This window comes from Tympanuchus pallidicinctus, unplaced genomic scaffold (genome assembly GCF_026119805.1).
Source record: "Tympanuchus pallidicinctus isolate F22 unplaced genomic scaffold, pur_lepc_1.0 scaffold26, whole genome shotgun sequence".
Taxonomy (NCBI): Eukaryota; Metazoa; Chordata; class Aves; order Galliformes; family Phasianidae; genus Tympanuchus; species Tympanuchus pallidicinctus.
Genome location: NW_026294743.1, coordinates 9,091,993 through 9,104,696, shown reverse-complemented (window position 1 = coordinate 9,104,696; position 12,704 = coordinate 9,091,993). Strand labels below are relative to the sequence as shown.

Sequence of the window (12,704 nt, the reverse complement as noted above, 5' to 3'; positions counted from 1 at the left end):
TTCATTTACATAATTAAGGCAATTATAGCCATTACAATTAAATGCAACACCATATTAATGGTCTGAGCCATATTTAAGCTTCTAGCTTCATAATCCATAAATGCTGGTTGGCATAGAACAAAAGATAAGGGACATATCCTAAAAAAAGCATGCTCTTATGATTGCCTAACATAGTTTTATAGAGATTGTTGCACAGCACAGCCTGAACTTCCCTAACAATTTGGATGTTTGGGGGACCTCTAATACCAAGATCACTCATCAAATGTTTAATGACCTATATAAAAATTAAACAGCATTAATTATCTTCTTTCATTATGATGGTTTGCCTCTTTCTTAGAACTGCAGCAGCACACACAAGCAATATACTTGGTTACAGCAGAATAACACACTGAAATTAGAACCTTTGCCTTCCTCAAGGCATTCACCATGAGATTTCCCCTTTTAATTTATATAATGAAAAAAGAGGAAGGAAAGTTTTAAAAAAAAAATAATCAACCAGACTTTATAGATGACTTTAAAGCAAGCTATAGAGATGTTTTCCTTTATGAAAAGTGAATGAACAGTGCATAGATTATTTTAAGAAAAGAAGAAACCAACTCTGAACAACTAATTACTCATATTCCATATAAGTCTTGACCTCAGAAGCAGCAGAGTGTCTAAATGGTCCTATCTGAACTGTCCACAAAAAGAAAACAAGGCAATAAATCCTAAGCCACAAGTGTACTGTCCACTCCAAGTGTATTAGCTCACTCTCACCTACTTTAAATCTCATTTGGAATAAGACAAGCATTTCAACTAAGGCAAAGTTTAGGTCCAAAATTGCTCCCTAGGGTGGACAGGGCATAGAGTAACTCCAGCTATATTTATGTCGTCAAACACATGCATCTGTTGCCAAAGCCCCATTGACAGAGCACACATAAGCTGTTGGCACCTGGGAATTAAAACACCAACATAGTGAACAGAGATGCCACAAAAACTCTTTGAGGCACTCAGAAAGGAAAAAAGCATACTATTCCAAAACCTTTAACAGAGCACCAGATCCAAAGTTATATCCTTTTGCTGTTAATGGAAGATGTATCTCAATGTGCAGCAAAGGACAGAGAGCCTTTCCCCAGGATTGCTCTCCACAGCTTCAACACCTGAGGAATTTTCTATTTAAAATGAATTGAGGGCCAATACCATCCTGGCCTGCATTAGAAATAGCGTGGCCATCAGAGCAGGGAGGTCATCATCTGCCTGTACTCAGCACTGGTGAGGCTGCGTCTGGATGAGGAGCTACGAGATACGGCTTAGTGCTTGTGGTAGCAATGCTGACGGCAGGATGGTTGGACTAGATGATCCTGTAGGTCCTTTCCAACCTTGTGATTCTATACGTAAATTTAGAACCTGATGTATATGGAGATGACAAAGCTGCGCAGGTTTTAGTATCAAGGGTTGCCAAAAGCAACCATAATGAGTGGAGGGACTCAAATAACAAAGCAGCTTAAGGAAAAGCAACAGTGAAGTTGTTCTGAAGAAGGCTGCTGTTGCAAAGAGGCTTCGAACTGTGAGCAAATGATTATTTCAGTGGTAGGTACGTAATATCTCAGCTTTCCCTTTAGTATTAGCTTGCTGAAATATTGACAACAAGCACTCAGCAAGCATTCTTTTCTAAGGATTTCACTTAATCCTGGCAACAATGAAGTATTCTTTTTCATAGCATTCTCACATTCTGTAGTGCAATGGGGGTTATTTTCATAAATACAACAATAAACATCTTGGAATCTGGCTTGGTTTTTTGTTGTTGGGTTTTTGTTGTTGGGTTTTTGTTGTTGTTCTTTTATACAAATTTTACTATTATTGGGACCATTACTGTTTAATATCTTTATCAATGACGCAGATAATGGGATTGAGTGCATCTTTGGAAAGTTTGCTGACAACACCAAGCTGAGCTGTGCGGTCAACACAATGGAGGGAAGGGATGTGATCTAGAAGGACCTTGACAGCCTTGAGAAGTGTGCACATTTGAACCTCATGAAGATAACAAAATCAAGTGCAAGGCCCTACAACTGGATTGAGGTAATCCACAATATAAGTATAGAGTGAGTGAGGAATTGATTGCGAGCAGCCTGATGCATGTTTGGAACCCAGAAAGCAAAGTGCATCCTTCTCTACATCAGAAGAAACACAGACAGCAGGTCAGAAGAGGTGAATACTCCGGAGTACTGTATCTATTTTTTGAGGTCCCCAGCACAAGAAAGATGTGGACACGTTAGAGCAGGTCTGCAGTATGGCAGTCAAAATGATCAGAGTGATGGAATACTGCTCTATAAAGGCTGAGAGAGCTGGGGGTTTTCAGCTGGAAGAAAGAGAAAGCTGCAGGGAGACTACACTGCAGACTTTCAGTATATAAAGGGGGCCTATAAAGGAGACAGGATAAAGTCTTTTTACCCAGGACTGTATTGACATGACAAGGGGCAACAGTTTTACACTGAAAGAGATTTAGACAGGATATAAGAATTTTTTTTTATGTCACTAGTGCTGCCCAGAGAATTTGTGGATGCCTCATCAATAGTGTTCAAAGTGAGACTGGACGGAGCTCTGAACAACGCTTATATAGTCTAAGAAGTCCCAGTGCAGGTTGTACTTTAGAAGTCTCTTCCAACCCAAACTGACAGTCTTCCCTTAATCCTTCACTTCTTTCTTCTAACTGTCAGGTTTTAACATGTTACAAGGGAATTACAGGGGAAGGAACTTTGTGAAAGTGCTGTTCTCTGGCACAAGCTAGGTAAGGTGGTCAGGAGACTGTCAGCCTACAGATGAGAAACGCCTTGATATTCCAAATAAATTCTCTCTCCTTCCACACAACACTGCTACTATTGACATTAAATTACATTACTACTAATTGGGATAGAAATTCCTCTTTAATAAAAGATACTGCTAACAATTTCAATTGGTTCCATGTCACTCAAGCAAAATCAAATGCTATTGAAAAAGCACCAAAAGATTCATGCAGAAGATTCGTCTTAGCATTGAAGAAATAAAACCTGCACCAATAATTTTCTGTTGCTACACAAATACAGTAATGAATATGAAATAAGTCTTTTACAGATGAAGTAATACAGTATCACAGTGCCAGGAAATTCCATCTATGTTATATCACAAATAAGTAAATCACTTCTAGATACAAATGAATTCCTGCTAACATTATTACTCTGTTAAGACAAAACTAAACGCTTATAAACTACGAAGATAGTAACGCAATAAAATCTGGTAAAACAATAACACCTCCTGTTACAGATCAAGTAAAAATTGTCTGCAATGCAGCTTATATACTAAGAGTAAGGATATTCTTAACGAATTTGCATGACCCAGTGTATCAGCATAAAAATCTACAATGCCTCCATTTTCTCTTTACTTTCCAATGGCTGTGCTGTGTATATAATACACGCTTATAGCTCACAATTATTATTATGTATATGATGAAATAAGCAAAACAAAAAATAGTATTTTTAGTCACATGGCTGCTCAAACGTAGGTCTAAGATGAACCGCTTTGAGATTTAAAAGTGAGCACTACACATAAAAAGCAATAAAAGCAAAATGAACGTTTACTGCTAAGTCAATACTTTCTAGAGGACTAAAATGGATGTACAGTAACACGTTACTTCCGTAGTTTAAAATCACCAAAGAACTCAGAATCAGTGGCACAGTAAGAATACGCACCCACAAATAATATATTCTCCAGTAAAAAGGAAACTGGGATACAGTGTAAGAACTTATTTACATTTAAATTAGTGTTAAGATTCACACTGGTGATAGTAGTTAAGACAAGAGCAGAAATAATAGCTCAGGACTCAATATATGTGGTTAGACTACAAAGCAACACGTCACTCTCTTAACAGTCAATGCCTGCCTAGATGAGACAAATATCTGGTTTTCAGTGCCTCCAATAATAGTTGTTCACTTGTCTTTCTGGATTCATTTAAAATCACTTTGAGAAAAATCAAAGTTTAATGAAAATTAAGTAACTAAAGAAGTGTAGAGGTTTTCATTGATTTGATGTCGCATTCCAGGGAACTGCAGTAGCAATTAGGTAACAAAGCATTTTACTGAATTATATAAAAATGCAGTTAAAAAGGGTGGACTAGAAATCTGTCCATTGCCTAAAACAAATTTAATCAACATGTATGTAATGCTTCCACAGTGTATACCCCAAAACTAGTAAGAAAACCTTCCATTTTTTGTGTATATGCTTCCGAGACAGTGAACAACTGAGAGTAGCTTGTGCATTATGAACAGCACACTTCTCTTAGTACTTCTTTTCATAAGGAATTAAATTTAGTTTTTATTTTCTGAAACAGGTAAGGCAATGTGAAGTATGATGCTGCGATTCGATGCTTTGTGAAATATTTTAAAACATACGAACTTATTTCTGAGTAACTGTCAAACACTACAACGTATCAGCAAAAAGCATTACAGTGCATTTTAACCTGTCAGCCATTTCTCAGGAAGGTTGTTTTTCTCACATTCAAAGTTTGAAAGTTACATTTTAATCCTGACCACACAGCATGAACTTCTGCACCTTTCTGGAGACAATTTTGCTTATTGTCTTTTATAAATGGCTTCTGGCTACTTCATGTCTGAGCACCGATAATATGAGGCCTAACTGGTCCAATATACAGTGTTCTGGTTAAAGATTGGTTTAAGAACTGGTTAAAGTTACTCTGTTGATAACCTGGAGTTAATGTTGAAGAAAAAAAGCCAATTAAAAAAATTGTATTTTTAGCTTTCAAGGACAGCAAGTGAAAAGGAGAGGTGAAGGAGTTAACACAAATGTTATTTTTGGCCCTAAGTCTCTGAATTTGTGAACACTGGAATGCAAAGAGAACAAAAGCTCTTTTTGGCACCTACATCTTTACTATATGAAAAATGGCTGAGGTCATGTATCGAGAAGATGGTGGTATGTAAATAAAATAAGAGGATTTGGGGGGGTGCAGTCTTGTTATTTGTTTTTCAAGCATTGGTGCACACAGAATGTTAACAGATTCTACGATGTCTTTAATCCTATTGCTACTTACCCTCATCTCATCACAGCAATTAACAATTCTGTGGCATTCAGCATAAAATAGGATGCAGCTGACAAAGCAGCTACGTTCTAAGATTAAATTCTTTGAAATATGCTAAATGAAAAATATTTTCAGTATGCAGCACTGCCTTTTTCACTTCCTTCCAGCAAAAGTATAGACTTGAAGAGCATGGCATTTATAGCAGCTTCCTACGTTAGCTATGTTGTACTCTTTAGATGGCCAGAAACAGAGAAGCCCACTCTTTCACATTTGTGTCTACCTCTTTCACTTTAGTGAAAATAACAAGTAATCTCTTACTACAGGATTTATTTGAAAATCACTCACAAAAAATTTTGAGAGGAAGTTCATCTATTTCAGTAAAAAATGGATATTGAATATATCACCCACAGCGTTGTAGCTTCTTCTGTCTAAACTGAAGGACCTTCAACTAATACCAAGCTTCTGGATGTATCTGTCTCATCTCTAGACTTAGTCTATTGGGACAGAACCCTACCCTGTTCCCAGAAAGAAGAAACCAGGAAGAATCTATAGCACACATCAGTCAAATTCTTAATATAGACTCTTTGGGAGTCCAAGATCCTGAGCATTCTGTAGCACATTTATCAGTGTTAGTGTAGCCTAACAGAGACGTGGAAGACAGGCAGTCTGTCTAGGTCACTGGTTTCCAAGCTTTTTGGATTTAAGGATTATTAAACCTTCCCCAGTATCTGTAGAGCAAATTTCAGTACAGCAATTTCAAGCCAACTCACAACGGACTGCTTTCATCTCTAAAGGCAGTTTGTTCAGAGTTAGAGCTGTCATCCATATGCTTATCTGCTGTCCTTGGCATTCAAAACATGTTTAGTATTTAGCTATTTGGTCCAGGCAAGAAAAAAAGACCAGTAACAAGTATGACCTCCTGTAGGCTTTTAATACTATTTTTGTATTCTTTTTCTTTTTGAATTTATTTAACCAGTAGGCCTCCATATAATCTTCAAAAGAAATAAATGAGAAACAGAAGGAAATGTCTAACTATATAAAAAAATTCCTACTGATGAAATGAGTGAGGTTTCATTTAATTCTGTGTAAACACTCCACACCTCAACTTCTAGATCAACACGAAACAATTTTCTTGCATGGACTCCTACATTCCTTCTCTCTTTGCTAGACTAAAGGTCTAGCAAAAAAGCTCTTTGTCTTCCATGATGAGAAAGGAAAGGCCACAAACTGCACCAGAGCAAAAGTAAGTAGCTTTCTTAAGAAAAAAGAAAAAAAAAAAAAAAAAAAAAAGCCAAGAGGATAAGTCTCCTCAATACTATAAAAAGCAGAGTGTGTCTGCTTTCTTCCTGTTTTCTAGTCCTGTTTAAATGCTGGGGAAAAAACTCTGAAGAGCTTGCAGAAATGAAGCCCAATAGATTCCAACTCAGAGAAATCCCTATCTGCCCATCTGCACAAGCCACTGTGACCTGAATGCCTCAAATCCTGGCACATATTTCAGTAGGATTAGAGTGAAAGTGGGACATGTGGCAATGGATCTACCGGGAAAAGAATGAGCCCTGCAAATGGTTCCTCACTTCTCTCGATTAACACCTCTGTCACTAGAGATGGAGCCTCATCCTTTCACTCCTTAATTCTGCTTTACCTTTCTTTCTTGACTCCCTAACACACCCCACTATCCCACATCTCACACCCACATGTCTGTGTGTGAACCTTCCAACACCACTTCACATTTTCCCCACTCTTATGGACATAGACTAAGTCTTTTATTATTTCTTCTTAAGCTTGTATCATACTCAGATTCCTTTCTCTAAAGTATAACCACAACAAAATAAAGATGAGCATGATGATATTTTCCTGCCCTTTTCTATTGCTTGTTTTGTCATCAACTTGTACTTCTAAGCCAAGATGAAGTCTTCCGCCATTTTGTGTTTGGATTCAAGCTAACAATCCCTGCACACAGGGCAGGTTCACTGTAGCTGAATGCATCACTGGTTGAGCAAGCTTTCAGAAAAGCTTGAACAGGGCACCCTCACTTGCCTCATACATTGAGCAGAGAGAGAGACTAGATAACCTTGAGAGTTTTCTTCCAACTAAGAGTTTTGTGTGATTTTATGAATAGATTCGCATGCACACTGAATAGCAAATCTTTTTTTTCCCCCCGAATACTGATTTCATTTTGTTTCCCAAAGGAGCATGGCATTTCATACTGAAAATACTTTGGGTAAGTTCGTAGAAGTACTTGCTTTCTAGATACACGAAAAGGGAGGGAAAAAAAAATAAAGAAAATATTCAGAACCTTTGAATAGGAATAAATGATAAATGAAAAAATGTTTTGGATAGGAAATACGTTCTAGGAAGTCTTCCTTTAAGTTATCGCTGAAAGTGGAGTGCTGATCTTCTGTCTGGCTTTGTCAAATTTCTAAGCAATTCACAGATGCACATGCAGCTAACACTTAATGGGATTCAGATTAAAGAAAATATCGGATTCTTTTCCAGCACTTAATACAAAATTTGTATTCAAGTCATAATAGTGGCTGAAATCTCAGCAGTGATAGTCAACTCACTTCAGTATTTCTCACGTCCCCTGGCCTTTGGCCTTGTAAGGAAATTATATTCAGATTTCCACATTCTGGTAAAATGTAGCATGTGGAAAAGCCCTGATTTTGCTTGCCCTGACAATCTGCCAGGACAGGATTAGTGCTAATTCCGGTACTCATATAGGCTCTTTCTGCCTTCTCTTTTACATAACTAAGCGTAAGTAATCTTGTTCCCTTGGCAGCACAAATCTTCAAGAAGAGTTCATTCCTAAGTACTAATTACAGACAATTCTAATTAAAAATAAAACAGGTTGCTTTCAATGTTTACGTAGAGCAGTACAAAAAATAGTTCACTCGAGAAAACACAGACTAAAATAAATTTAAAAAGAAAACAAAACTATCAGGTGAAACAATTTAAAGCAGAGACAATACTAATTTATTTTTTTTAATGGAGGCAGTGATGTATTCAAAAACTAACATAGAAAATGGCAGGCCTATTACTCAGAGAGATGCTTCTCAACCAACTGTCTGAATTTCCCTTCCTACCCACTGTTAGGCTAATATCCTTACATCTGTGCTGGAAAGCCAGAAATCACTGCTAGTGCAAACTTCACTTATGCTATACTCTATGGGATGGCATTAACCACGTATGACTGTCTCTTCCATTATGGTTTTAATTTGTGCTGGCAATGTGAGCAAATAACAGACGTGCTCTTTTTTTTTTTTTTTTTTTTTTTTTTTTTTTTTTTTTTTTTTTTTTTTTTTTTTTTTTTTTTACCATTGCCACATGAAATTTTATAATAGATGCTTTACAAAATCATTTACAAAATGTAATATTTAATTACATAATCAGTACTATTACAGAATACCATGAGTCTCCTAAAGGGATGTTTCAGAGCAGTTTTTTAACTGGCTTGATGACTGCACACAGCCCAGTGTTCACAGTGCTCACACCTTCATTCCCTGTTCAAAGAATGTCCTTTTTTTATTTTAAACTAGGAGAAAAATAAAATTGATTTTTGGCAGCAGCCAGAGCTTGTAAAAGAAGTGATAACAATGAATTTGTCAATAAATTTACAATGCTGCATCAAGCTTAATAAAAAAGCTTAAAAAAAAACCCCAACAATGTTAACACAAGTCACAAATGTAGTTCTGGATTCTTTTGTATTCAAAAGACTGCCATAAGAAAAACAAAACCAACAAGTCTTCAAACACTAATTCTGGTATTCATCTATTTAGGATACAGAATACTTGTGCTTCACAAATTTAGCGTGACCAAACATAAAGAGCAAAAAATAAATACACCTAGTCAAGTTCAGTGCTAACCTCCAGTTTTGCCCTTCTTGGCAAATCCAGGTCCATGGCTGCCTAACACACCATGCTATGATGGCTCTCCTTGCAGGATCACCAACTTTTGTTTTGTTTAACAACATCCCAAAGTCACCTGGGAGTCACTGAAATATAAATATGCTTAGCCACAAATTTTTTTCGTCACCTGCATCAGTGGCTAAGCAGCTGCAGAGCAAAGCAACCAAACGTTTCCGTACTCGCACACGAACCAAAAAAGTTGATACATTTCAATCCACTTTCCAAAGAGCTCATTTTTATATGACAGTCTTTACCAGAAGTTCCACAGTTGAAGTGCAACTGCTTTTCCCCATGAGCTCTAATGAGGACTTTTTAAGTTTCTTCCCCTCTCCCCCCCCAATCACACTACATTTTCTTGCAAATTCAGTTGAAAACATTAAGGAGAAGAGAACAATTTTTTCTTTGTCTTAAGTACTGCCCCAGGTATCATGAGGAATATTAACAAGCAACAAAAGAACAATGACTCGCACTAAAATAAACGCATTTGAAAATTGCAGTGGCGCACTGAAGGCGGCACAATTTCAAAAGAAAAGATCCTTGAATAAAATAAGACTTTTTATTAAAAAATACACAATGTTTGTATTCATCTATGAACAAAATCTGATTTCCTTCTAGACATGAGTCATTACAAATGGTCATCACTCACCTCTCCTATCGCTTCTGCCTGCGTTTGTGGATTTGTCAGAAGGGCAAGGGCAACGTCCTTCACATTTCACTGAGATCTGTTTTCCTGAGACACAAGCTTGGTATTCTAATTTGCACTGCAAGAGGAGAGAACGACTGGCATTAATACGAGCACCTTTTACAGTAAAAAGTACAGCTCCTTAGATATTTTGATGTGATGTTTTGTAAAGTACTTAAATTTTCGTAGACACAAGTGCAAGGAAAAACGTTTGCAGTATATGATAAAGAGTCTGAGTAGATAAACATATAGGTTTTGCTCTTTAAGCTCCCTACAGTTTCGAACTCAATTCAGGCACTAATGCATTACTGGTTTTAGACTGATTGGAGTACCTGTACCAAACAGAATTAGGCTGCATTGGTTTTATTTATATTACATGAGCAAACAAACAAGGCATCAACATTCACTATCAATAGAAAGGAATTAAGAGAGATCTATTAGGGGATTTACAACTTTTTTTGCACTTTTAAAATAGCATTATTATGGTATAAAAAATAACAAGCAAAACAGAAAACTGTGGCTGATTTTCTAGTGGCAGTTTTTCTAATATAGAAACTGATTCACCTGTACAGTTCTGATCTGTGGATTTAGAGTTCTGATTCACAAACCTTGCAAAAATTAACTAAATCTAACCAGGAAATGGAATTGTCTGAAATATATAAAACTAATATAGTTAAGATCACATACACAGAAAATAATATTTTGTCAGTCTACTCAAAAAACCGCACTTCTATTTCAAAACAAGTTCTAGACATACAGCTCTGTCTGTAAGATTACCAGCATACTATCAAGGAAAATGAAAACAAATTTTAAAAAAATGTAGTATTTGAAAATGCTCATAGGTAAGGAAAGGAAAAGAGCAAAGTGCTTATGTAGAACACTTCATCTTTTTCAACCATCCATTGAACAAAGGATTGAAGATGCCTCATTAGTCAGATAGAAGACAAATAACAAAAAATAGGAGGACTCAGAAAAACATTTCAAGTGACAAATAAAAATAAGAAATTAATTTTTATGCACCACAAATTTTCAGAAAAAAAATAATTTAAGAACTTGTGACCTATATTCCCTGTTCTGTTTAGGTACGTAACATCAGTTTAATGCAATCATAGCAAACAAATAACAGGATTTCTGGCAAATCCTGAAGTCCAAGTTTCTCCTGCACAATAATGAGGAAGGAGTTGGGGCACACACTGTAGCTATATAAAATGTGTTTCTGAAAGGTCCGATGAGTTTTCCACTAGTATGCGGAAAGAATGACTTGAACACAGTTCATTCCTGAGATTTTATCAACTTTTAACACTGCTGCACTTCTAATTTTGTCACACTGCCATGCAGTTCTCCATCTGAACTTCACCACGCTGAAATATCTTTTTGCACCATTCCCAGTATCCAAGAGAGGACATATTAGAAGACTGAGACTATCTCAAATGTTGTGCACCTACACAAAACCATAATCGCAGCCCAGTTCTGAATTTGCTACCTTTACTCAAAAAAAGGCACACCTGAAGACAGCATGGCTAAAATCATCTTCAATTCGACAAAAGAAAACACTAAAACCGATTTGTATGTTTTCATACAGATTTCTCTGTATGAGAAAGCCAAGAATAGGTTTGCTCTCAGCATCAAAAGATGCTGAGATGTGCAACTCTTTCAGTTGAAAGTACTTCCTTACAGGAGCTGACTGTGACTAAACTGGCTACTCTACTGTGTACCTGAAGTACTGGAAGGTACCACGATGCTCCTTTCTGACAGCACATGATGTAAAACCCATATTTTAATACATGAAATAATCTGCAGTGTCAGTAGAACAGATCACAGTCTGAACTCAATATATTATTTCTGCTCCCTGCTTTAAGATCTGAGAATTTTACAGTCCTGTCTTAGTAGACTAGGAAGTCTATAAACACTTTGCTTTCAGGATGCTTACAAAAAAAATGCATCAGGCACTCAAGTCCGTTAGCAACTGAATTCAATGAGACCATTTAAAACTGGGCATACCAATTCTGTTTATTTAAAATACTGGCAATCAAACATGAGGAGTATAAAACAAAAAAATACATTTCGATGCTCCTTTGTTTAAGACTCCAGTATTTGCACTTTGTTTCACTCAAGTGTTACTGAAGAAACTAATAAACACTTCAAAATCACCCCAGCCAACACGATAGGTATGAACTATGAGTTGAGTCCTCTCAATTAATTTTCTTTAAAGGTGCTTGCTTCATTTCATTTTGAAAATAACATCACCCTCTTAAACGTAAAGAAAAGTAGTGCCTTGCACCTGTCATGGACACCGATACCTGAGTGAGTGTAAGGTCAATACACACCAGTTCTAACTCAGCATTCCCATTCACAGTTACACCAGAATTTCCATGCACTGAACTGTTTCTATGGACAGGTGGGCAGAGTTACACTCTCCATCTCCAATAACAAGGCAAAACCAAAGTGCTTGCACAAGCCAGAAATAAATCAATAGGCTTTTCCAACAATTTAACAGCAGCAGCTAATGACTGCAGGAGTATGATTCTAGCTCAAAATTCATGTCTTTGCTCTCTAAACCAACAATGCACTGGGATATCACAAAGACAGCTCAGGAAACCAAAGGCAGGATAGATATTTCAATGTTCAGCTCAATCAACTGGGCAGCAAAGCAGGTAATACACCTGAAAAAACTTCAAAGAAGAAATTTATGACGTAGAGAATATGAGCACCCAGTGAAAAATACATGTGCACTACCAGCAGAGGAAATATTAGGAACACGACAAAATTTTTTTTAGATTTTGGGGAAAAATATCTGAATACATGAAACAGCAGAGAAACACAGGAACAAAACCATGAAGTATAACATCACAAACGGAATCAAAATGGTTTTCATTTATTCATCTTTAGTATTGACTTTTTATATGGGGAAAATACATCACTGAGCATTTTTCAAGGAATTCATCTTTTGTAGAATTACTTAATTTGATTTCATGAACAGCTGACTATTTGTGCTATTTTCACCACAATCCATCACGTGCGTGAAAAGAATCCATTTTACATTGTAACACACCTAGCTTTCTATTTTTCT

General features: G+C 36.6%; 1 protein-coding gene across 2 annotated transcripts in view; it reads right to left on the bottom strand.

The window, feature by feature from the left end:
- SPOCK3 (SPARC (osteonectin), cwcv and kazal like domains proteoglycan 3) overlaps positions 1-12,704 on the bottom strand; it is a 159,376-nt gene that overhangs the window by 32,445 nt on the left and 114,227 nt on the right. For both annotated transcript variants that reach the window (XM_052690180.1, XM_052690181.1), the window contains one exon: positions 9,599-9,713. In XM_052690180.1, the coding sequence (XP_052546140.1) occupies positions 9,599-9,713 (115 nt within the window). The remainder of the gene's footprint in view (positions 1-9,598; positions 9,714-12,704) is intronic.